At 43.3% G+C, this 27,153-nt stretch overlaps 1 protein-coding gene across 1 annotated transcript in view; it reads right to left on the bottom strand.

Moving 5' to 3' along the window:
- The window catches only part of TENM4 (teneurin transmembrane protein 4), a 543,700-nt gene that overhangs the window by 284,453 nt on the left and 232,094 nt on the right, over window positions 1-27,153 (bottom strand). Inside the window, exons 4-5 of the mRNA XM_006864983.1 lie at window positions 24,332-24,430; window positions 22,941-23,176 (exon numbers count right to left, since the gene is read on the bottom strand). Coding sequence (XP_006865045.1) covers window positions 22,941-23,176; window positions 24,332-24,430 — 335 coding nt within the window. The remainder of the gene's footprint in view (window positions 1-22,940; window positions 23,177-24,331; window positions 24,431-27,153) is intronic.

Genomic DNA, 27,153 nt, shown 5'->3' with positions numbered 1-27,153 from the left:
GTCTTCAATATAAGTACAGGAGCTGAGCTGAGCATTTCTGTTGTCAAAAATCTAGAGCAAAAACCCACCGAATCTATAAATTAGTGGCTTGAGGTAGTGATGTTGTTGTTGTTGTTAAGTGCCGTTGAGTCGGTTCCGACCCATAACGACCCTGTACAGGGTTTCTGAGGGTGTAAATCTTTACGGGAGTAGAAAACCTCATCTTTCTCCCGCAGAGCAGCTGGTAGTTTCGAACCGCTGACCTTAAGGTTCGCAGCCCAATTCGTAACCACTACACTACCAGAGCTCCTTTGAGGTAGTGATAGAGAAGGTTATTACAAGGAAGATTGTTGATTCAAGGGGCATTTTTTTGTGTGTGTGTTCACCCCCCCCCCCCAAGTTTTTTGCCTTGTTGAAAAATAAAATCATATTGTTTCTATAAAATGTAAGTCACTGGAGTTTTTTTTGACTTATGGTCCTTTATTGGGGAAAACAGAAAGCAAAAAATGACCGTTTCCTTCCCTAAGGTCTACTCTTGGTTTTGCTACCAATCGTTAACATTCAAAAGTTCCAGACTGTGAAACTCTACATACACAAAGATGTAGGCTGCAATGTTAAAGCAAAAAATGAGGAGCAACCTAGGTCCTGCTGTAGTTGTTAAGTGCCCCCAAGTCGGTTCTGATTCATAGAGACCCCATATAGGGTTTCTGAGGCTTTGGAAGTATTTGCAAGAGCAGAAAGCCTCATCTTCCTCCCATGGAGTGACGGATGGACTCAAACCGCTGACATAGTGGTCCCTAGGCCAGTGCTTATCCTATGGAGCCAATGCACTCCCAGCCTAGGTCTTGGTCGTGATGGTGGTGTGCCACGAGCTGGTTCCAACTCATAACAACTCTGTATAGGGTTTCTGAGGCTGTGAATCTTTTAAGGAAGGAGCAGAAAGCCTCTTCCTCCCACAGAGAGACTGGGAGATTCAAACTGCTGACCTTTCGGTTAGCAGCCCAACGCATAACCACTATGCTACCAGAGCTCCTTAACCTAGGTCTTAGATGTCTAAAAATAAAAGAACGACTTATGACACAGGTACCGAATGACATGCTAGGTAATCACTATTAAAAAAAAACTACGATAACCAGCAATGAGGGAAAATGTTTAAGATACAATGTTAAAAGTGAAAAAACAGTAAGACACAAAATTCTAAAGCTTTTCCTGACTGCATCCCTGTGAAACCAGGCATGCATACAAAGAAAAAAACCATAAAAATGACAGCAAGCTTTGAATTACAGTGGTAGAGTCATGGGTATACTTCCTTTCCTGGTTTCAAGCTTATTCTAATGATGTTTTACATTACGAAGGAATCCACAACTTATTCTCAGGAGCCATGGGTGGAAGAGCATGCTACGGCAGAGAAGAGCCTAACTTTGAGCACATGACATGTATCAGATACATGCTATTATAAACGAATGCATCCAGTACTTATATCAACCTTGAGAAAAGTCTTTGTACTTCCTTTTTATGAATGAAGAAATGAAGCTCAGAGAGGCTCCCTGACTTGTCCCAAGACACCCAGATATTTCACTGCCATCAAGTCAATTCCTACTCATAGTGACCCGATAGAATAGAGTACAACTACTCCTTAGGGATTCTGAAACCATAAACCTTTATGGGAGCAGTCAGCCTTATATTTCTGGTGAGTTTGGACTGTCTACCATGGGGTTAGCAGCCCAATGCTTAACTCACTGTGCCACCAGGGGATAAAATTCAAGTTCAACTTGAACCCAGACTGGTTCCAAACTCCAGGCCCTCTTGCTGGTATTTTACACAGTTGATGAGTTGCAATGCCTGAAAAGCAGTTGAAATAAAAACTTTTAAAACAAAGACTCCACTTTTAGCATAGCCAGGTTTGCTCTTTTGAACAGTTTGTTACAAGGCCAGTGAGGCCTGTTCTCAGGGATGAAGCATGGAGTTCTTGGCTTTCTACATTCTGACTGCCTTGGGCACAGTGCCCCCACACTCCACCCTCATCATAACTATCTATGATTGAAGCTCTCAGAGCTCAGGCATGTGCTAGTTGCATGACTCAGGATAAGCAATTTAGCCTCTTTTAAGTCTCAGTTTCCTCATCTATCAAATGAAGACAATGCATTAAAGAGACAATGCTCGTCATTTGCTTAGAACTGTGTGTGGTGCATATTAAGACCTCGATACAAGGCAGTTGTCTTTGTCATGAGGACCCCTGGTGGCACAGAGGTATAAACACTAGACTGCTAATTGCCAGTTCTGTGGTTCAAACCCACTAGTTGCTCTGTGGGAGAAAGAAGAGACTGTCTACTTGTGTAAACATTTACAGCCTCAGAAATCCTACAGAGCAATTCTCCTCTGTCCTAAAACGTCTCTAGGAGTTGGAATTGACTTGATGGTAGCAGGTCTGGTTTCTTGGTCATTGGCTCTGATTATCATTTTGCTAAGCCTATTTTTCCTATTCCTGTATCCAATGAAAGATGTTCTAGCCAGTTGTGTTATATCACCCTTTTGTTTCTTTTTATATATTCTCTATAATTCTCCCTTTGCGCCAACTTCAGATTTCCTTATGTTGAGAGCCCTCTCTTCTTCCCCAGAGCTGATAGGCTTTGGGCACAGGAACTAGAGATACTTGCCCAGTACACAGAGCAGTATTTAAAAGCAGCCTGACAGGATTCCAATAGTGAAGATGTGGTAAATTTTAGATCAAGTAAATACATTGCTATCTTCTTGTCTCTGGATAAACTTGACAGCAACAATCAGGGTTATTGTCTCTCACTCCCAAATTAAGTGTTTTCCAGAGAATGCACTCGGGCACGCTTAATCATTTTTCTGTAACATGCAGTGTTGTGAAGAGGGGTGGGCGCTCATCAAGGATTCACTGTTTCAGCCATTCAATATTCTATCAACCAAGTGGGACTTGGGCACAAATCAGACCACTGCGCATAGTCAGCTATGGAAGCTAGAGACAGGTATAACCACAATCAACATGCAGGAGAAATATCAGTTCTCCTGGAGGCCAACCAAAACTGGTGACAAGGCAGGTTGTAAGGGAACTGGGCCACAACTGAATTTGCACAGACTGAACTACAATTATTATAGCAAAAGAGTAAAATAGATGCCTTTTTTGGGGACCTTTCACTCAACAGGCTCTACAGAGACTTCTCTTGTACTGAACTAATTCAGGGTTTGGCTATCTCCCACCAACCCAGTTACCTGACATCTCCCTGCCCTACTCCCAATTTTGTGCTGGTACCAGAGTCAACAAAATGGGAGGCAGTAAAGTGTAATGGTTAGGAGACCTATTTTGTAGCCAGACAGACTTGACTTTCTCCTCTGGCTCTGATATTTACAGTTACGTGAGTGTTGACATAATTTAACTTTATTGACCCTTCATGGCTCGCCTACAACATGGAGACAATACTACCAATCCCCATGAGTTGTGAAGCATAAATGAAATAATGTATTTTATGAGTTTGGCAGGGGCTTAATATCTAGTGAAATATAGTAGTAAGTGATAGCCTTCAATGATGGTGGTACTGGTATCATTACCATCGTCACCATCATCATTTGTATGGTGGTTCACAGTTTTCATTGAGAAAGAATGTTTTAAGGAGATTTGGGGACTTGGGGGAATGGAAAAACTTGAGTTTTTGTTCTGGTTTTAAGAGGATGTTGCTACTACTGAATTTGTAAGGATTTCCAACAATAACAACAACAACAACAACAAGGGTTGGCCAACCTACTCACTGCACAGATAGGACACTGAGGCTTGGTTAGGACATTTGTGGCACAGACAGGGCCTGAGCCCTAGTCTCCAGATTCATAGGTAAAAGCTCTTTCCCAGCCATAAATCACAGCAGAAAATCCTGTCAGAACAGGAAAGGTATCCTCGCAGCCTGCTCTTCATCAACTGCTGCACTCACAGATGAATGAATTCTCTTCTTAGGACCACAGTGAGGGTAAAGAATTTATGCCACAGGCTTTATTGGGCAATCAAGGAGCCGCCATCCCTTCAGGCCCACATCGCTTTCATTTTTATCTCCCAGCATCTAGCCCGGAGGAATGAAGACAGAAAAGGAAGGGGACTGATACAATGAGAATTATTTTAAAAATAATAACAGCCTCCACTAATTAAAGTCTTACCCCATATGCATGACATAGAGGATTTATATGCATTTTGTTATTGAAACACAACTTTAAAGGTATGTAGTATTAGCAACCCAGTTTTCTAATTTGTATCTCTAGAAAACTCAGGCTTCAAAATCGTCTTTTAATTTCACCAGTCATCATGGCAGAACCAAGATCCAAACCAAACTCCAATCACTTCTGAACCCATTGAAAAGGAAGCCTAAGCTTCCACTTGGTGCTGATCAGAATAAACGCGTGGTTTCTGATTACAGCACTACCAACTAACGAAACACCTAAGGAAGTGACTCCACATACAAGAAGTGGATAAACCTAGTAAAAATAGCCCAGCCCTTCACATTCAAGACCTCATTAAAAACTCAGGGACCAAAGTCACTTCAGGGACCAGGAGTATACCCACAAGGCACTTCAGGAGTGAGTGGACCACCACCAGGCCTGATAGAGGGCTGCTGTTTCCCCAGAGGAGTGGGAATGGTGAAGGCTCTTCTGAGACTCCTTTCTCTTGTGTCCAAGTGTCAATCCTAGTCACACTACTCTCCAACGCATTTCTATGCAAAGGGGTTCTGACTTACCCAAGGACCAGCCTCTCATGGTTAATGCATCATCCCACCTTCATCTGTACCAATGTGGCAGAAGAAAGGGATGGCCTTAGTTAGTTCTTAGGAGCTTATTATAAAGGAAGGAGCAGCCTGTTGCTAAGTTACACTTCCACAGCTACTAGAAAGCAAACCAGGCTCTATGGTGCAGCCCTTCTGTTTCCTGATTTCCTTTGGCATACCAACCATGCGACTGATTTTTTTTTTTTTTTTCCTGATCAAAGTCAATTAGGAGGTGGTCCCCACTGTACATGTAAATGGAGTTTTAATGTGTGTATATATTATTAGGATAGGCCCTTTCCCTCTGGAACATTCACTTCAGTGAGAGGAATGAGGGCAGGCAGCTTAACGTGGAGCCTGCCACCCAGATTTGTAACTTGGGATAATATTTCTTTATAATGAGAAGCAGTTTGAAAGAGCACTTTAAAATCTCACAGAACAGAGTGTTTGATGTGCCTCCTCTATTCCCTACAGCTTCCTAAGCTCTTGCCTCATGGGCTCTTTCCGGCTCTTTGGAATCACGCTGCATTTCCTTGCCTCCCTGCCCTTCTCTGTGCACAGTGCAGACATGTGACAGAGGTGAATTTTCTTCTTTCCTTCTTTCATGCACATTGCTCCCTGCCTGGGCTCAGCCCTTCCATGAAGAAGTTTAAGACAGTCAGAGTTCTGAGTCCCATGGTCATCGTGATAATGAAAATGATGATGGTAGTGACAAGAGCCACTGTGATGAACTGAAATACTGGACCAAGCATGGTGCTGAGGGCTGTATAAACCATAATACAATTTACTCCTGATGAAGAACTATGACGTAGGTGAAAAAAATGCTCACAGATGTTCAACACCTTGCTTGAGACAATACATTTATGAAGAGGTCCAGTCTAAATTCAGATCTGAGGCAACTCCAGATTGACATGAAGCTGCCCATAACTACTACTGCAATGATTTTCTGATTAAGTGTAAAACTGTGAAAATGACAGTAACGGGGAGAATGAAAAATGTCAATCTCATTGCTATAAGGACCTACTTTACTAATCATATTTTGTTGCCAATTATTTCCCTGATAATAGAAACTTGAGGTGATATCTCAGTACAACAGATATGGCTTTTAAAGAGCATTTTAAATGTTTGTTGAATACAGTGTTTTGCATCCCACATAAATCCTTCCTGCTAAGGAGTCTCAGACTATGTGATTTCTACTGTCCCTTGAAAAGACCTGCTCATCCAGTCTCTAAAGACCTCTGCCTAAGAATGCCATCTCTTTTCCCACTTATGGAAAAATTTCATCCCTCCTACAAGACCTGTTCCCATGCCATCTCTTTTGTGAGGATTTCAACCATCACCACTGCCCCACCCTCTCAGTTACAAGTGAACTCTGCCATTATGCTTGGCAAAGTGGTGAGCCAGTGAAAAAGAGGAAGTCCCTCAATGAGATGGATTGACATAGTGGTTGCAGTAATGGGCTCAAATATAGCACTGAATGCGAGGATGGCACAGGCCTGGGCACTGTTTCAGTCTGTTGAGCACAGGCTTGTTATGAGTTGGAACCAACTCCAGAGCACCTACCAAGAACAATAACACAGTACTAGTCAAAGGATTTAAGGAGCTCTGGTAGCATAGTGGTTACGAATCGGGCTGCAAACCTCAGGGTCAGCAGTTCGAAACTACCAGCTGTTCCGCAGGAGAAAGATGAGGCATTCTGCTCCCGTAAAGATTTACAGCCTCAGAAACCCTGTACAGGGTTGCTATGAGTCGGAACCGACTCCACGGCACATAACAACAACAACAACATTCAAAGGATTTAGTTCATTACAGAAAAGTCAAGAGACAAGCAACATGGTGCAAAAGAGTTTCCAGGTAATAGAAAATGCTACTGTAATGTATTGGATTATGAAATGTCTCTTTTAACTATATAAACTGTAATTCCCAACCAAATGATGTTTTTGCCCTGCTGGAATGGGGAAAAAATGCTGATAGGATTATATAATTCATTTGTGAGAGGCTGACAGCATTACCTGTGATTGCAAAAACCTGGAATTCTAACTTGTGAAAAATGGGCCCTCTCAAAAGAAGAGCTTAAAGAAGAGCCAGGTGAGGAGCATGTCCTTTGGACCCAGAGATCCCTGTGCATCGAACCTCCTAGACCAAGGAACAAAAAGTTGTGCCACTGAGGAGTAGCAGAGCAGCAGCAGCAACAGAACCAAGCTCTAGATCATGAGACCAAGCAGTGGGCTTCCTTATCCATGGAGTATGTAAAGTTGAGTAACTTTGGGCAGAAGTTGCTTGCTTGCAGAGTAGTGTGCCTCTAGGCATTTAACTGGGGAGAGAGGTTTGCTGACTCCAATCTAGAACTGAGTGCCTTCAGGCTGAGTCTTATGGTAGAATAGTGTGTCCTGTGGGCATTTATCAGTAGCCCTAAAAAAACTTTGTTGCCCAGGCAGAGATAAATCTGGCTTTGGACATGGCTGAGGAGACACTGTCCTGACTGGAAAAACTGTGCCCTGAACATTTTTGACCCTGAATTGTAGCCTGTTAACTTCCCTAATAAACCCCATAACTATGAGAACAGTAAGTTCTGTGTGGCAATTGCAATGAATTATTGAACCTAGCTAAGGAAGGGATGACTGTCATTTTTTTGTAGCTTTAATTCAAAAATTTTTATTTGAAGCTTTGCTACCATCCTGCTTCATCTCATCTCCCAAACCATTTGGTCTTCATAGTTGGGTGTAATCATGGACAAGCTCACACACAGGAGTCCAAGGACTGTATCTTGCTACAGGAATCTACATTTGGTCTGAGTTGGGACAACATGATGAAATGGAGGACACAGCAAAATTAATGTTACTGGCATTTTTTTTTTTCTTTCCCAGTTGGATGCTGTGAATGAAATCAAGTCTCAGGGACATAATAAATCTAGCTGCTTGGCATACACTGGCAGAAAGGGCCTTCTCCGAAATGAAATGTTATGTAAGTGACAATCTATTAGGCCAGATGAAGCCTGCAGTCTGGAGAATGGTAGAATTAGATGACATGTGGTACTGGTACTCACTAAGTTATATACTTAGGGTGTACCAAGGTCATCTGGGTCTCCTTTTCTCTTCAATCCTGAAGCACTTTGAGTCTGGTGGAAACCTTGGCCCCATTCAATGATGTAGGTACAATGCAATCTTGGTGCAGTATATGACATGGGGCAGGTAGCCATTAAATGTCCTTTGCTATGAAAGTGAGTTAGTTTTGTTCTGAGTATCCTATTGGTTATTCAGATTGGGGGTGGAGTGGGGATGGAGCATACCACTCTGGATCCATTCCTGCTATAGGAAGGAAAATAGCACAGTGAGAAGGGGGGCAGGGTCTGGGACCAGGATGCCTGGGAGCCACTCCTGGCTCTCTCACTCTTTAGTGGTGGGGCCATGAACAAATCACTTTATCTCCTTGAGTCTTAGTTTCTCATCTATAAAGTGGAAATAAAAATAGAACGATGCCTAGCACATGGTTTAAACCACTTGTCACTGAATCATCTCTGACTCAACGCGACTCCACGTGCACTAGAAGAGAACTGCACTCCATAGGTTTAGTTCAGAAACAGATTTTGCTTTGAAGGTAGCACTGGGTAAACTCAAACTGCCAATCTTTCAGATAACAGTTGAGCATGATAACCATTTATATCACACCCAGGTACCCCAGCACATGATTGGCACTCAACATACATTTACTGTTGGAGAAAAACTGTTGAGAATATTACAAGAGCAAATACATGCAACACAGAGAGCAGTGTTTGCCTGGCATGCTGGAAGTTCTTAGTACATGTGAGCTGCCTTCTCTGTTCCAATAGGTTACGCCATGCAGAGTTGGGAACATGGGCAGAGAAAGGCTCTAAACAGGGTAACAAAAACCCTCTTGCTTGTTCTGAGACTCAGTTATGGACACAGTGGTAAACCAAGAGGTTACAAGGATTCTTAGAGGCAGCATGGTTTATACAGTGTACAAAGGACTTGGAGTTGGAAAACTTGGTTTCTAGGCCCAGTACTATGTCACTTACCAGAGATTCCAGCCAAACAAGTGCAACTATAGTGTGTCTCAGTTTCCACATCTAGGCCTTGCAGGACAAGGGCATGCAGTTAATACTTCTACACAGTGCCAAGATTGCTGGAGAAGATTAAGTGAGATAATGGATTTGAAGGGCCTCACTCAAAGGCCAGGTACTAATTATGCATCTGCCTAGTGGAGTCTCTCTTCTAAGGGGAAAGAAGAGAGGGAAAGAAATGGGCAGTCACTGCGATTTCTTCAATTTTACATTTGAGAGTCTTAAGCACAATAGAGACACATAAAGCACAAAAAGGTCAAATGCAGAACATGGACTTGGTAATGCACAGTCTTCTGATGCAACAGCCAACATTTCTATCTACCATCCTATGACTTTATTTAGGCTGTTCCATCTTCTAGCAAGGCATTGCTATCTTTTCTTTCAAAATCTTACTTGACTTACAAGGCTTATTGCCTTGGGGAAATTTGATCTGATCTTCCTGGTTAGAATGAATTGCTCTTTCCCACAAGAATAAGGTTAGAATGAATTACCGTTCCCACAAGAGTAAGGTTCAAACTCCAGTAACATACTTTTATCATCTGTCTAGTATTGCCATCAGCTCCTTACACATCTGGCTCTCCACAAAACTAAATATGACGCAAACGTAGTGATGCTCGCTTCCCAGGCTTCTTCTGTCCCCACAACCTGAGACACAATCTGCAACCCGGAAGACAGGCTCAGCAAAAGCTCTGCACTCTTTTAAACCTGAGTTTTAGGAAGTTCCCTCTACCTAATCCCAGATGACCTGAAATCCCTGCATCTGTGGATGGCCTTGGCTGCTTTATGGTTTAACATAAAGAATATGTCTCCACTCTGTAGGTGGTCCAGTTGCCTGGAAGGGTAAGCAGTGCGCCAACTCAGCATCCACTGTGGGCCTGCCCCAGGAATAGACCCTTTGCAGATGTCCTCTCACTTTATGCCCAAAACACCACTTAGAAAGGAACTGTCATTTTACCAATGAAGAAACCAAGAGACACAGAGATTAAAAAGCTTGTCAGGGCCAGGGCTGGAATCCAGGTCTTACTGCACCCGAAGTCTGGGCTTTTGTTATTAGATTGTTTTGCTGTTGTGGTTTTACTGATGAGAGGAAGCACTAATTAGAAGGAAAATATTGTTTTGTTTTTTTTTTTTTTCTCTTTTGCTCTTTCCTTTCTGCTGCTCTTCTCATCTACCTCCCTCTCCCCTTCCCTCTCTTCTCCTAGTTGAAAACCAGGGAGTGTCTGAATGCTTCTCTTCCCAGCTCTGTCCCTGGCCTGACAATCCCCACCCCATTCTGAGTGTATCAGGTCTCTTCCACAAATACAAGGTATTTATAACAGTGTAAGAAGAGCCATCAGGGAGACAGCTCTTTCTCTCTGCACTTAAGCACAATTAAATGATGCTATTTCACAGTAATTAGTCTGGAATAAAAACAAGGACTTGGGGAGAAATCTTTTCAAAATATGCTAAAATGTGTAAAATTGATACATTTTCTAAGTTATGAAATGAGTATCCTGAAGTCACAGTTGGGACTACTGCCTGACAGATCACGACATGCTCTACTGCTCAGAGCCATGAAACTACCCACAGGGTGAGGGCCTCAAAGACCTGGGAGAATGTGTTAAAAAAAAAAAACACAAAAACATATTAATAAATTCAGATCCTGCTTTTTCTAGACATTTCCAAATGCAGGAACAGCTTGGCCCTCAAATTCAAAACATGTGATTTGGATAAGGGATAAGGGGAAAACAAGTTTCATTTACTAGAGCCTCTTGGAGTCCTGGTGTGGCGTTGCTGGATAAGCAATGGACTGCTAGCCACAAGGTTGGTGGCTCAAATCCACCAGCTGCTCCTTGGAAACCCTATATAGTGTCTCTGAATCAGAACCGATTTGACAGCACTTAACAACAACAGCGACAGTGCCTCTTACTCTGAACTAGATGTCTGATGATAATTTCAACTCCACAACAGCCTCGTGTCTACATTCACAAACTGATGTACAGAGCAAACTGATGTAGAGAGAGAAAGGTTCTAGCTTTAAGACACTCTGTATTAAGGACCCAAATGAGGGTCCAAAGGAAGGCGTTTGTATCTCAGCAACCACATCTCTTTTCACTCTCCCATTATGTCACTACCTCTAGATTTCCAATCAATGTTCTCCATAAAAACTTGGAGCCTCTACTCTTCTTTCCAATCAGTGGCCTTGCAACATATATTGGGTTCTAGCCCCGAAGCCCTCCCCACGTTTTCTCCTTAATCTCTACAGCATACCATATTCTGATATAAGAAACTGTGGCTATGGCACTTAGTAAGACAACACAACCATGGAATTTACAATCTAGTGGCAGAGACAGATAGCACATCATCAATTACAATAGTAATCATCAATTACAGAAAGATTCCGTAACTGCAATTGTAACAACCACAATGGAGGAGCTATAAGAGCAGATTCTCGTATAACTGGATTCCCAACATTGTAAGAGGGTCACAGCAGCTTCCCTGAAGAAGAGAGATTTCAGATAGGCTTCTTGAACAGTAACAGATTGAATGAAGGGGAATGGGTGAGGGGAGGGGGTAGCAGATGGTTCTTATCAGGAATGGAGATCTTTTAGCCTCTCAAAGTCTCAAGGTTACTTGTGATCTCACTCCCCAACCCCACTCCCCAATTAAACTGGAAGACCCAAGATCAAACACAAAGCCCAATGTGGGCAGGGCTAAGAGGACACTGGATATCTAGCTGGGGGGCCCTAGCATTCAGTACTAGCCTTCTGAGGAGCTCCTGGCATGAGCAATAAGAGCTTTATACTGTTTATATCCTGGGATGTAGGAGTCCTGCTCAGTGGAATAACCCTCCCCAAAATAATTCCAAAGAAGATGATAGTGCAGGAGAAGAGAAGATGTTCAAACCAATGCTATTTACAATGCCAAATGACTGGGAACAGCAGAAATACAATGATGGAACAATGGCAAAAATAAGATGAAGCTACTAAACTGGACAGGAATGACAACTGTGTCAATACTTGAAAACGTTTATATGAAAACAACAACAACGACAAAAAACAGTTCCTGGAAAGAATTTAAACCAATGCATTCATGCTGACTCCCCTGAGGTTTTTGGCTGCTATCCAAGTTAGCATAGAGAACTCTAGAATGTCTCATTTGCTTGCTTAAACATCCTGAATTCTGTATTATACCTTAAATTGTTTCCCCCAACAATTTCATTTCTCAGAATTTGAATGTTATCTTCAAGTAACATCTGATTTGGAATCAAGTCAATAAATCACTTCTTTACTATACTTCTCAAAAGCGCTTTACTATACTCTGGAGACAGAACAAATGAGTGGTTGGCAAAGTGGGAGTGAAGGGAAAGGACGGACTACAAAGGAACATAAAGAAAAAGTTTTAAAACTTTTTATGGTGATTTGAATGAAAGTCTACAGAGCAAATCTGTTTTCCATTCACCAATTCACGCACATTTTGTTTCATGACATTAATTGCAATCCCCATAATATAACAGCACTCTTTTTATTTCCTTCCTGTGTTTACCTTTTCCATTGTCCTTTCCTAGACCCTCCTGCCTTGGTTTGGTGCTGTAGGATAAGCACTGGACTGGTAACCACAAGGTCGACCATTCAAACCCACCAGCTGCTCTAGGAAACCCTACACAGACTGGACCACCCACAGCAAGAACAGTAACAATATCCCTTTCACCGTTTGATGGCTATCCCTGGGCCAATGCTGCCTTTTGATTTTGTATGGTTGCTTCTTCGAAGAAGTTCATACCTCCTTGGTGGTGGTGCTCACCTTGTAGGCCAATGTATTGTTTGTCTTAAACTTGAGCCCTGGGGGTGAGTTCAGTACCAATCCTGAAGAGTGACTAAAGGCTACAGTCTGAAGACTACGAGTCATCATCTCAGAGATTCTAACTAGTCTAACAGATCAGTAAGCCTGGTCTTTTTCATGATTTTGAGTTTGAGTCAGCATTTTTCTCCCACTCTAGCCAGGACCCTCTATTGTGATCCTCTTCAGAAGGATTAGCAGTAGTAGCTGGGTACCATCTAGTTCTGGTCTCTGGGTCATGGAGCCTGAGTCTCACACAGTCCATTAGTCCTTTAGACTAATTGTTTCTATATGTCTTTTGTCTTCTTCACTGTTCTTTGCTCTTAGAAGAACTTTTTGGGGTTGTAGAAATGTTCTGTGTTTCACTTTGGTGGTGATAACATGACTATGTATTTGTCAGAATTCATAGAAATAGATAGCTAAAAATGTGAAGTCTATGTACATAAATGATACCTCAAGAATTGTTTTAGGTGGTCAGGAGTTGGCGGCAGGCATGGGAGACATGACTGACTGAGAAACAGTTTGGATCTCAATCTTTGGAGTACTATGTGAGCCCTAAACACTTCTATGCAAACGAATTATGAAATTGGGGGCACTGATATCATCCATTTCCCCCTCTAAACTCACTCTCTGTCCTTCTCCACCCTGCTCTGTGCCCTGTGAGGCTGATCCATCGGGTCTCCTTGGGATCTGTTTTGAGTTGGGTTCCGCCAATGAGAAGAGTTGGACAGATGGGAAGAAAGTGAGGTTGAAGTGTTTGTTCCCTGGCTCCCTCACTACCATCCCTCTGCTGAAGACCACAGCATCTGTTAAGCAGTCTTCTCTTATGGTTCCCTGAACCAGGTTCTGGTGACCACCTCCTCCTCTTGCCCAGTCACGCAGAGGCATGATAACCTTAACCTTGTGTCATTAGTTGGAACAGTGCTACCCCTTGATACTCTGCCCTCACTATTATTAGTCACTTTATTTCATTCTTCTTAAATTAAAACAAAACAAACACCAATGCCTGAATACTTGCAGAATTATCACCACTAAATTGTTCTGCAAGTTGGAAAATTTTCTTTCAGAAAGAGCTGAAACATGAAACATGTTGAGTTACCTAATACTTTTGGCTCATCTTTTGTTTGCTTGCTTTTATCCTTATTTTATAGATGAGGAAATTACAGCTTCAGGAGTTTAAGTCCTTGCCAGGTAACACAGCTACTAAGTGACAGACTGATGATACAAACAAGATGCGCTGGCTTATAGAGTCTGGGTACTTTACCTTTGCTGCTCTTCTTGTTCCACATGCTGGCTTCCTTCTAGACAGCTCACTCCACACAGGACAGCCCTCCTCCCACAGAGCCAAAATGATCCCTCCTAGCATTTCACCCCTCTGGCCTGCTTCTGTCCTGGCAGCCCCATGAAGTAAGACCAGTTCTCTCTCACAGCTCCAAAGAACCACACTGTTCTCCTTACACCTGCCTTTTTTGGGGGGGAGGGGCGGAAACATATTTGTCAGGGGTCTCTTTTAAAGAGAACAATCTCTATATATCTTGCTATTAGCAATTCCCACAGAGTAGCCTGGAGGTAGCAATCTTAAAGAGAAAAGCTTTAATACCAGATCCTGTATCTTCATCATTTTTTCTTTCTCCTAAAAGAGCAAGCTCAATCATCTCCATTTCCCGTTCTTTGGACTTTAAAGCTTCTAAAGCTATGGCTTCTGTCCAAAAGGCCTGATGTGAAGTCGAAGAGAAACGAGAGAAAATGAGCCTTCTCACTCACTAATAACATGCAGGTCCAAAGTGCAACAGGTTCATGCTTACGAAGCAAATGGCATCTGAGATCTTGCATGACCTGCACCAGATGGAGGTAATTGAGGGGGAGGGCTTGACAATCACCCTGGCCTCTATCGCTAATGCTCTCCCTACTCATCTCATGTTCATTTCACCGCTATCTGAGTCTCAGGACCTAAAATGCACATTTCTGCCCTTCTGCTTTTGCCCATCCAGTTCTTCTTGTGCCTACACTATTTATTCTTGGCAGAGTTCATCATCCGCAAGGTCTTTGGTTCAGCCAAGTCCTTCGAAGCACAGCTATCTTGTGTCACTTTTGTGTTAGAGAGTGTATACGCAGCAGAGAATAAGACAGTAGGAGATTGGGGGCCTTTAGCAACAGTGCCCTAAAGCAGAGGTGGGGAACATCTGGCCCTTGGTCTGGCCCTGCCAAGGCAACTGCAGTTCCAGCCATCACATTGGTTGTTTGTAATTGCCATCAAGTCCGTTCCAACTCACAAAGACTCTGTATAGGGTTTCTGAGGAGCGGCTGGTGGGTTTGAACCAACCTCACAGTTCAAATTCACCTTGTGGTTCAGTGCATTATCCATAAAGCACCATCCCAGGACTCCTGCCATCACACTGTTGTTGTTAAGTGCTGTCAAGTCGATTCTGACCCATAGCGGCCCTGTACAGGGTTTCCGAGGAGCAGCTGGTGAACCTGAACCACCGACCTTGCAGTTCAAATGACTTTGCAGTCTGACGCATTAGCCCACACCAGGACTCCACATTAGAAGTGAGTTAATTAAATGTTTGACCAAATAGAGTAGACTAATTGTTAAGTTGTTAATTTTGTATGGCCTGCGAATGATGTTATGAATTTTGGCAGAAAAAAGGTTCCCCATCCCGGCCCTAAAGGAAAAGAGCCTAGTAGCCATTCTAACTGGATTGCTACTATGTGAAGTCAAGTTTGGGTTGTGAAACATCAGGCATCTTGGGAAAGCCAGCATCATTCTATGCACATCCCACTATTAAGTCTACCTCCTGTCAACACTACCCAGATAACCTCAAGAAATGGATGACCCAGGCTCTTCTGAACCAACAACTGCAGTGATATTTCAATATGCACAGGTCTCTAATAGCTGTCTTTTGAAGAGCAACAATTAAGCTTAGGAACATTTTCACTTATAAACTACACTATCACCACTTCAAGCAAGGGTATCAATAGTGCAATGGTGAGGCTTTTGTTTTTTTGCAGTTGATAATCTGCTTCAGGAGGAGTGTAAAATGCAAGTTAATTCTTAAAAACCTTCATTGCTATAGAGTATTTTGGACTGCTTCACTGTAGTTACCCTGAGGCTGCTGTAGCCCACATGTGTGACCCCATCCTTTGGGTCTGGTGTAATTTCCTATTGGTGAAGAACTACAGACTGGGAAGGCCATTACAGGATCACCAGGGGTAACACAACTGAGGCCCAAAGAGGCGGAATGACAATTTGCCAGGTTCCCCAGCAAGACACTCCTTTATCTAATCTATGTCTGTATTTTTCAATATCATCTGTTTTTTCAGCATCATCTCACATAATCCTCATAACTGTAAGAACTGTTATTCTTCCTACTTTGCAGGGGAGGAAACCAACCATCACTACAGGTACACAACTGGTGAGGGCAGAGCAGTGATTTTCACCCAGTTGATCAAACTCTGAATCCTGTCTCCTTTTCTAATGAAAATACCACCTTGCCTCAGAGAGATCACTGTGGATGACGCTTTCACCCTGAGGGTGGACCTGGAACTAATGATGGAAAGAATACCATCTCAGGATAATCTCAGTCTCTGTTTAAATACAAATTAATTCCTGGTTTCCATATTATTAACAAGCGTTTTTCATCTCCTGTTTCAAAGGCCTGGCTTAAAGAACCCTCAAGTTGTTAATCCAGAGTTCTTCCGTGGCACCCAGTGTCTGCTTTTTGCAAAGATGTTCAGAATGTGAGAGAAGCCATCCTTTTTATGTGGGCAGAGGCAACTGTCAGAGAAGCAAAAATCTACTTTTGTCCTAGCGTTTTTCCGGTACTGAGTCTTTTTGCGGCTGCTTCCCCAGAACAGCGAGACAGTCCTACAAATATTTTCTGACAGATCTCCCTGGTCATTCTGTCAGCTGTCCTGTGACGAACAAAGTCTGGGGAACCAGTAGGTACTGCTATGAGACAGGGTTAGTCCAGGTCTTTTTGGAAGCTACTAAGATGCGTAATCCCTTAAGTGTGGTACTAACAGTACTAGAATTATTACAGGTGTGGCACTGTAGGATCAGCACTGAACTTCAAATCTAACTACAAGGTCAGCAGTTCAAACCTACCAGCTGTTCTTGGAAACCTTGTACAGGGTCGTTATGAGTCAGATTTGACTCTCCGACACTTATCAACAACAACAACAATACTACTATAGGGGAGAGTGGTGGCTCTGTAGGGTAAACACTGGACTGTGAACCACGAGGTCAGTGATTTGAACTCACAAGGTTTCCTTCTTCCACAAAGATTTATAACCTCGGAAACCCTCTATGGGGTTGCTATGAGTCGGAACTGACTAGAGGGTACTTAACAACACCAATAATATGATTAACAGTAACAGTATCTCACTTTTGGAATCCTGGTAGTATAGTGGATGATGAGCTGTTATGAGCTGGGCTGCCAACCACCAAGTCTGTCACTTTACGAGAGAAAGATGAGGCGTTCTGCTCCCATAAAGATTTAAGGCATAGGAAACCTAGGCTTCAGCATAGGTCAGCAGTTCAAATCCACCAAATGCTTCTCAGAAACCTTGTACAGGGTTGCTAAGCGTCAGAATCGACACCACAGCACACAACCACCACCACCATCTCACTTTAATGTACTGCTTACTCTATGCTAGTGGGCAAAGTGCTTTATGCAAATTATCTTACTAGAATTTCCCAAAAGCCCTGTGATATGGTGATTATTACTTTATTTCCTAGATGGGGTCACTGAGGCTTCATGAGGCAGAGTAAACTTGCCTAAGGTCACAGAGCTTGAGGGCAGCAGAATCGAGATTTAGAAGCAGGCAGCCTAATTTCAGAGTCCATACTTCCAATCATGGTGCTGCCCAGGTTCCTCTCCTGTAAAACAGGGCTAATCATCCCAACTAGGTTCATTACAAGGACCACAAGGAAAGTGGAGACTTGGGCTCAGAGAAGTCACTGACACAATATCACATAGCTAGGAAATGGTCTATGGCCTAAAGTAGGATCTTCTGATTCTACCTCTTTGCTTTAAATCCAGGATCTTAAACATAGTGGCCAAGAGTATGTCTTTGGAATGTCAAAGATTCATGTAGTACATCTCAGGTATGTAATTTATTGGCCAAGTGACGCTGTGAAGCTGCTTAGCATCTCTGAGCTTTAATTTTCTCTTCTAGAAATTACTGAAAATAATATTTGTCTCACTGAATTGCTATGAGGGTTCAGGGAGATGAGGTACATATGCGCTTGGCCAAGCTGGGCACATTGTTAAAGAAACAAAACAAAACAAAAGTCCAAGTACTTAAATGGAAGGGTTGTTGCATCAAGTTTAAGACTGAATTCAAAAGAGAATGTTGTTAGGTGCTATAGAGTCGATTCTGACTCATAGCAACCCTACGTATGACAGAAGCAATGTCTTAAGAGTGAAAGAACCTGCAGCTGGGTGGATCACAGTTTGGCCGTTTAACATACAGCAGTGGGATAAGTTCTGGTCAATGGATTTCAGTGTCTGCAGCTGTAAAATGATAACAGCTCAAAGGGATGTTAGGAGGATTCAATGAGCAAGTGTTCACTGAACAGAAAGGAGTATGTGGACGTATATATAACATATATATACATACAAACAAAACTCACCCATCTTATTAGTAATGATAAGCGGTCACCTCTGTTATTTCTATTACCAGCCACACGGCCTTTATGTTGGAGTGAAAGTATTTTTGTTGTAGTTTTTAGGCGCTGAGGAGTCAGTTCTGACTCAAAGCAACTCTATGCATAACTGAATGAAACACTGCCCGTTCCTGAACCATCCTCACAATTGTTGTTACCCTTGAGAAGATCTTAAAAACCATTAAATGCTATGAAATAAGGTATGATCACCATGGCTTGACAAGCTTGCTGATTTAACCTGTAAATAGTCTTTCCCTTACACGGAACTTCAAAAAGTTTGTGGGTAAATTGCATTATCTTTGCAATCCATGTTTCCACGAGCATCTTGAAGCCCCCTTGTATCATTCTCTCCTCATCTTGTCCTATGGACAGATGCTTCCTTTACTACAGAAAAAGAAAACACGTGGTCCAACGAAGACTAACAAGGACTTATCAATGTTGCTAACAGGAAGAAGTGATTAAGCAATGCAAAGTTAAAGCTCAGAGGCTGCCTTTCTGAGTGAATATATTTTGGAGGCAAATAGGTCTTCTTCCTCTGAAGAGACCCTATTGGCTACATGACTCTCCTCCTTAGGATTCCTATCCAGGGCCATCAGGACAAGTTATCTTTCCAGGGCTAGAGGAGATGGTCTGGAGGCAAGTTCTGAGGCAAGGCAACCTTTGTGTGTGGCAGCCACTAGCTCTAGTGTCTCTATCTTCCTAAGAAAATAGCTGCAAATGTCTCTGCAGGTGAAAGGTCACTGGTTGCTCATCTCTCAAGAAACTTTCCAACTAAGAAACTTAACTTCAAATAGATTTGTCATGGTTACCATTTAGATATGGCAGCCTGGAGCAGATACTGGAGAAAGAAAAATTCTTTTCAACCCTTTGTTTTTGCCTTCCCCTCTGCTGGTGAAGCAATACAATTCTTATCTGGAACTTGATAGGATGTAGAAAATAATTACAAATGAAAAGGTTATTCATAATTTTTAAATGAGTTAATTAGTAAACCCAGTCAGACTCACTCATTACAGTAATTAATAATTGATTATACTTGAAATTAAACACAATTTTTCATCAAAAATCTAATTAAATATCTGTGCTTTTGCCTGTTGATTAGATCAGTTGGTCTGCTGGAAAGAGTCTTTGTTAAGGATATTTGTGCTTTGCTGAGACAATTAATTTGATTTTTAATAATTGATAGTTCCTTACAAGTTAGTCATCACAGCCTGTAATTATGACCAACCAACAAGATGTACGTCCCTTGCCCCCAGCAACTGGAGGAGACCAAGCAATCAGGATGCCTCCCGCTCAGCCACATTAGCTTACTCGGAGCTCACAAACACCTTGCAGATGAAATGAGCGGTGCCTATTTTCTAGGTGAAGAATCAGGGGGCTCAGAAAAATGAGTGATTGCCCAAAGGTATACAGCTGCTATGTGGCAGAGTTAGGAATGGAATCCAGGGGTCTAACCTCTTCCCCAACAGCTTGCTGAGTCTCGGGGTACTAAAGGACTTGCCAATCTGACCCAATCCTTGCTCTATCTCTCTATGCCCAAACCTCTGCTATTGTCTCTGGTGTCACTGCTTCTCTGATTGGGATCCTACGCTCCGCTCATGCTCTTCCCTCTTGATGGTCCTAGGATCTTCTCTTCCTTGAATGAAAGATACACTACTCCCGGTTTTGGAGTTAGAATTTCATCAGAAGGATATACGATTATTCTTGCCAAGGACATGTTATTGATGAACTGACCATTCCTAACGAGAGACACAAATGCTCCTAAGTTGCTCTCAGATCGACCCACCCCTTCCTCTTCATACATCATCACTGTCTTAGTTCAGGTCTCCTGTTTTTCCTGACCAGGTTACTGCAATACTTCCCTTACAGGTCGCCCTTCTAGCCGTCCTCTCCCCTGATTTATCTAAGATGAAATCGGACTGTGTCCTACCACTGCTTGCAATCCTTCAGTGTCTTCCCATTGCTCATCCAATAAGGGCCTTAATTTGGCCTCTACACTGACTGCATAATGTGACCATTATTAACTACATTATTAGCTATATTAACTCCATCCGTGTCCCTTCCCCGACACCCCTCAAATGCTTCCTCCAAAGGAAATGTCTTTGCTTTAAACCACCCTCTTTCAAGCCTTTGGAAGTTCCCTCAATTTGGACTACGCTTCCTTCATGTATGCTCGAGCTGAGTTAATGCATATTTGCTAACGCTAATATGCCCTCTTTCCTTCTCGGGAGGGCTGGGTACTTCCACAGCTGCCTCAGTCACGGTTTCATACTCGCCTGCTTACACAGCTGAATCTTTTAAGCTATGAATACCTCAAGGGTAGGGAGCGTATCTTCATTCTCTAGCCCTAGCACTTAGCACAATGTCTGGATCAAAGCAAGTACTCCACTTGGTTTGCTGAATGAAACAGTAGCATTTATAAAGCCGTAGATCAAAGACTATCAATGTTAGGAGACAACTTGAGCCATCTAGTCGGTGCTTGAGTCTCATTCTTGTTAAGTGGTCATCAAGACTCTGTTTGCACCCACCCTATGACAAGGAGCTCATTATCTCCTGCACCGGCTTCTATCTGAGGACAAAGACTGATTATGTCTTCTTATTAGAAGAAAGAAGCCCAGAGGATTGAAAACAGGAGAGCACTTTTTATATCGTGTAAGCATTTATTCTTTCTACCTGAACTAGGTTCGGTATAAACCTTAAAACTTTAATGCAAAGCAAGCTGATGGCTATATATAGTAAGCTACTTGACACTTAGCAAAGACACTTTCTCAAAGGGTCTTAACTATCTGTCCAGCAGTTTCCTCATTTAGGAAATATAATAATGTCAGTTAAAAGCACAGTCCGTGCCAATGGTTGGTGAGGACACACCATTGGTGGTATCAAAAGGTCATTGAAACCCCATAACCCTCACCTGTATCTCAATTCAGTGACATTTCTCTCAGAGAGCCTGGATAGGTTCTGACCTCGCAAAGTTTGGCTGTTCCTTATTCAGTGACTTAAAGCAGCAAAGACCAATACCAGGCACCACGGCATCGGTGTTCTCCACACTCCTGACCACCACAGACATCACTAATCAATCACAGAGACGCTTTCTCATTGAATCTGAATATGGCCTCAGAATCCTTCTCAACATAGTGTTCTAAGAAGAAACCACTATGTCAAAGAGAAGCAAAGATGAAACATATATGCCAGCCTGGTCTTAGGGCTAAGTCAATCTTCCCGAAGGTAAAAAAAGACCTGACACATGAGAGGAAGTTTATTACTGTTGTTAAGTGACGCCTTGTGGCTCAAACTAACCTTGTAGTTGAGTACTTATCCTATGGTGGAGACCTCCCTATCTGCAGCATTGTCATCTTCCTGAGTACTTGTTTCAATAAAATTCAGGCATCTTCAGAGAGAAGTGGCCTTATAGTTGACATCAATCACTCCCACTCATTCCTGCTCAAATTCCTTCTCCACATTCTATTAACCCCTGCTCTTTTCAGCATTTTTAGTAACTGAGAACCTACTACGTCTCAACACAGATCTTTTCCTCCAGCTTGCTACAAAGTTCGTTTTCACATTGAAAGGCACTTTTCCCTCTTCCACTAGTTTTGTTTCAATCTGTTGAAACAAAATGAGAACCAAAATAAAACAAAACAAAAAACTACCATCACCAGCACCACAACAAAGCCCTTTGCTTACAAAATTATTTCCGAATCCTTTAACAAGGGTTCAAGGCCTTCTCAAGCCACCCCTGACCTATGTTAAACCTTAGAATCTCACCCGGAATCTGAGGGGTAGAAATGACATTGAGAATTGAAGCACTCTCTCTTTGTATGCCTTTATCAATAGGCTGTTTTACCTAAAGGCAGTAAATGCTACACAATGCACAGATTTCGTCAGATTAATATCTTCTCTGGGAGAAGGCCCAAGAGAGAGGTGAGAAGTAACCAGACGGTGTTACCAATACATGGAATGGCTGCCCGGTGGGAGCCAACCTGTTTTAGCAGGATCAGAAGAAGTTTCTAATCTGTGGGAAGTGCTCTGAGACCAGAGAAGCAGCGCCCAGTCAGTGCTTTCCTCTGCTGAGCTCTTTTTTGCTCATTGGGACCCTCTGCTCCTCAGTGAGGATTTCCCTGGTTTCCTGACTGAGGATTAACTCTGGACCCTCCAGACATGCTTTCCTGGATTGAGGTCAGCCCAATGCAGTCTTTGCCAGTTTCCCTCTAACTCCATCTTCTTCTCAGCTATGTGGCACCAGCGGGAGAGTCCTGCCTCTGACCCAGCCTCGCCAACTTGTCATTTCATTTGTAGTAACACTTCCCTCAAAGGCTCAACCTAAGAGAATGTTTATGCCTCAATGCTAGGTGTGCAACAATCCAGCACACGGCAGAAGAGATGCTAAGGTTTCTTTCTGGTTATGAGCACATCTCTGTTAGCATGCAGAAGCGTGGTGGGGAGGAAGGGCGGACCACTGACAGATTTCCGGGTGCACGTCAGCCCAGCATTCCAAGGCTGTTTGGCTCACCCTTGGTGCTCTGTCTGCCATGTTGGAAAGCTACCTTCAGTGCCCACGGGTGACTTGGTGGAAGTCCTCTGGGCCAAGAGGGGAGTGGAGGGAAACTGGGCTAAGGGAGGTGCTTACCCACAAAGTAAGCCAGCAGGATGACCAGTGTGGCTGAGATGACGATGGCACTCAAGGCTGCACATTTCCAGTTACAGTACTTGGAGGGTTTCTTGAGGTTGAAGGCTGGCCGGGCGAACGTGCTGCGGGGTAGGGGTCGGGGCGGAGGAGAGTACACTGTGCTGGACGTCAGTGGGTACCCAGGTGACGTGGTGCAGAAGAGCGGGGAGGTGCCTCCCGGCTTGAAGAGGAAGTGCCTGTGGGTGGAGAGAAGCGTGAGGGCATGAGGGGCTGCTGGTTACCAGGAACTCTCCACAAACCAGGAGAAGAAGAAGCATGCAGAGGAGCCTGGAGAAACAGTTACCACAGAAAAGACAGGAGGGGATGGAAAAAAAGGAGCCCCAAGTACCAGACCACAAAAACAGCACACAAAGACACGCTGTCACGGAACATGAATGGGGCAGCCCTACCAGGGGGGAAAACTACCCAAGCTACGGCAGAAGGCATCACCGACTGGGCCTTGGGATCTTTTTCATGGGAAGGGATGGGGCTGGGATGTTGTTTCTTAAGGAATAAGCTACCTGTTTTGTAACGGTATTACAGTAACTTGGAAACTATCTCGCATTCTATTCTGCTCTCTGGAGATAACAGAACCTAGAATATTCTTCTCCCTCCAATAATGCTTTGCCAGTGTACCTTGATTAAGGAATAGATACCCTCTTTTTTCAAGGGGGTATTGTAGGAGTTGGAGCCAAGACACTATCATGAAGCTCCGCCATAGCCAAGAGCCCCCCAGTAACGCTACACAGTCAATGGCGGCCAATGCTTTCAGAGAACTGTGTTCAGAAGCCAGAATGCTGACGTCTGAGGTCCTGGTGAAAGCTGCTTGGAGGGCAAATGGGCACTGTATCCTACAGCCCAGACAGTCCTAAGGGGAAGCAGGGGACAGTCGGCGCACATGGTTGTGGCCAATCTAGGTGTCAGGAAATCCTACTCAGCTTGGCTTTAACCATGGCCATTGGAGGATTTGCACACACAGCCTGGGAAGTCTCACTCCCAGTTTCAGGGTAGCCCCATCCCTACTGAGATTTAAGAAGCTTCAGGTTACAGAATACAGACTCAAAGGGCCTGTGCTACCTAAAACATTGCTCCATGAGATGATTTTCAAAATGGCAAAGGCAGCCAATGAGATGGCAGAAGCTGCATATTAACAAGGATGCTGTTAATATGTTGGGGGACAGAATAGTCTGAGGATAAACTCTTGATAAGTGAACATGGACTTGGGGATGGACATGCAATGGGACACTGTCTCCCCCGAGAGGTCCCAGGGAAAGGTCTCAGGGTTTGCATGCAAGTGCAGGAGTCGCGGGGGGAGTAGACACAGAGAGGAGGAGCATGGGGATGTCACCTACCCGTCACTGTAAGCCCCATCATGGCGGGTGGCGCTGAGAATGTCCATCTCAATGAGGTTGTCCTGCAATGTCCCTAGGAATGGCTGCTTGCCTAGGTTTCTACGCACACATGGAGACATGAATGAAGCAATGAGTTCATGCACCGATGAAGGCGGGCAGTAGAGAACACAAAGTAGCTGTTTGGTGCAGCTATGTGTGAGACCAGTGGGCCACGGTTTCCAGGCGGTGGGTTTAAGTACAAGCGACATGTGTAAGGGGCACACCTGGCACAGAGCATCAGTGGGAGAGTCCTCCATCCAAACCTGAATCTCTGACAGCTGTGTGTATCAAATCACAGCTGTCACTGATGAGGACTGATTATGCAGCAAGCACTAAGCTAGGCAAGTCACATTCATTATCTGAAATCTTCAAAAGAGACTATGTGAGGAAGGCAGCATTATCCCATTTTACAGACGAAGGAAGCTGAGATGTGAAGAGGCAAGAAAAGGAAGCTGAAATGTGAGAGGACTTTCCAAAGAACGAGCAAGGTTCAACACAGGTGTTTGAGTTTTATCTGTCATGATTTCTTTCCGCCTTGGTGCTGCCTATATATTTGCTTTTAAACAGTAGATAGGAATGCTCACTTTGATAACCCAAAAAGAAAAAACAAAATTAAATCAAGCATTTTTGGCCACAGTTTTCTAAAGCAATGGCATCATAACTCTGATTGGTAATTATGGATTATGGATTAATTATGCTGTGGATTGCTAGGCCATCCCCACAGATTCTGAGTCAGCAGGTCAGGAGTATGCATTTCCCCCAAGTACCCAGTTTGACGCTGATGGTACTGGCTCTGGGACCATATTTGCAGTGATGTGATCCTTTAACAGTGGAGGTGCCTGGGTGATAAGGGATTCTCAAAGAGGGGGCCCCAAAGAAGCCAGTGGGGAGTTCTCTTCTTTCTTCCAGGCACACTGAGGGCAGCACAGCATTTTGTGAAGTTACCGATTTCTAACCCAGAGTGCAGACAGACACCCTTTCTGATTTCAACCATGCCCTCTAAGGGACATCATTCACACGAGTGCATATTAGATCCTAATTTCTGATACTTTTAGGATTGCTGTCACTCCTCTTTGTCACCCTGCAGTGAACTGGTTCTAACAAGGTACTGATTTGAAATTGTCTTCTAGACTCGGAAGTGACCACTGGTGGCTTCAGTCTGTTGCAAGCACCAGGAGAAGGATTGATTACAGAAAGCCAACTTCTGGGCTCAGCCCTGCCTCGGGCCTTCCCTCTGGCTCTGAACAGGTCTTGAGAATCTGAGTATCTGAATTCTAGACTCTCTCATGGCACTTTGGCTAAAAATTTGAAGCTCTCTGAATCTCTTTTCTTCTGTAAAATGGGAACAATATTAAACTTGTGAGTTGTTATGTTGTTGTTGTTAAGTACCTGTATAGGGTTTCCAATGAGCAGCTGGTAGATTCGAACCACTGATCTTCCGGTTAGCAGTACTGTGCTTATTCTACAGTGCCACACAGTTTCTATAAGGATCTTCAAAATAGGCTATGTGACTAAGGCAGTGTTATTTCCATTTTACGAATGAGGAAGTTGAGGTGTCGAGATAATGTTGGGAGTTTTTTTTTTTTTTTTAAGCTACTCAAATATGGGTTCCAGGTATGGCACTATAGGATAAGCACAGGACTAACTGCTAACCAGGTCAGCAGTTCAAACCCACCAACCACTTCTCAGAAACCGTATACAAGGTCACTATGAGTCAGAACTGACTTGATGGCACTTAATGCAAGTAAAAGTACGAGCAGGCTTCACAAAGTTCCTGGAAAAATGAAATTAATATGACAATAGAATTTTCCTACAACCTTTTTGAAGCCTTCTTGTCTAATAGCTGCTCTCTATGGAAAACCCACCATAGGTTTATTATTCACTGTTCTAGGAGCTAATATCTCATTTCAATTTTATTCCTCCAACAACCCTACAAAGTCAGCAGTATCATCTCCGTTTTGTAGGTTGGCAGAGCAAGGCTCAGAGGGGTGAAATGACACCTCTGAGGTCATACAGGAGGCAAGTGAGATAACTGGAACTGAGACCTGGGACTCAGAGTTCGGTCCTTTTGCCTCACAGCCTTCTCTGCTCTTGCAGCTTGGTTGGCCACATAGACCACCATGAGGAGGGGCAGTAAGTACTATCTCCAAACCCCAATGTGTTACATCCCAGGGACAGTGAGAACACAAGGCAACACCACGCTTGTAGGCTGGAGCCAGTACACCTGTTGTTGTTGTTGTTAAGTGCCATCGAGTCGGTTCTGACCCATAGCGACCCTGAACAGGGTTTCCGAGGCTGTAAATCTTTACAGGAGCAGAAAGCCTCATCTTTCTCCTGTGGAGCAGCTGGTAGTTTCGAACTGCTGACATTGTGGTTTGCAGCCCGATTCGTAACCACTACGCTGCCAGAGCTCCTTTTGGATATTATAGTTAGATCTTTTTGTTAACTTGACCCTTTAAACATGAGATACTGTCCTTTATCACTGCTTGTTTTTTTCTGAAAGTCTTATTTTATCATAAATTCATATTGCCACTCCTGCTCATTTTTTATTGCCATTAGTTGATACAGTTTTTTCCATACTTTAATTTTTAATCTGTGTTTGTCTTTTTAGGTAAGGTGTATTTCCTGTAGATAGCATATTGGAGGATCATGTTTTCTTATCCATTTTGCTGTTCTCTGTTTCTTGAGTGGTGCAGTTAATCCACTGATGTTCAGTGTAATTGTCAATTGGCATGCATTGATTGTAGCCATTTTATTGTGTATATTTTTGTGGTGCTGATGGT

This window comes from Chrysochloris asiatica, unplaced genomic scaffold (genome assembly GCF_000296735.1).
Source record: "Chrysochloris asiatica unplaced genomic scaffold, ChrAsi1.0 scaffold00074, whole genome shotgun sequence".
Classification (NCBI taxonomy): domain Eukaryota; kingdom Metazoa; phylum Chordata; class Mammalia; order Afrosoricida; family Chrysochloridae; genus Chrysochloris; species Chrysochloris asiatica.
Note: the sequence above shows the minus strand (reverse complement) of the source record. Positions and strands in the feature narration are given on the sequence as shown.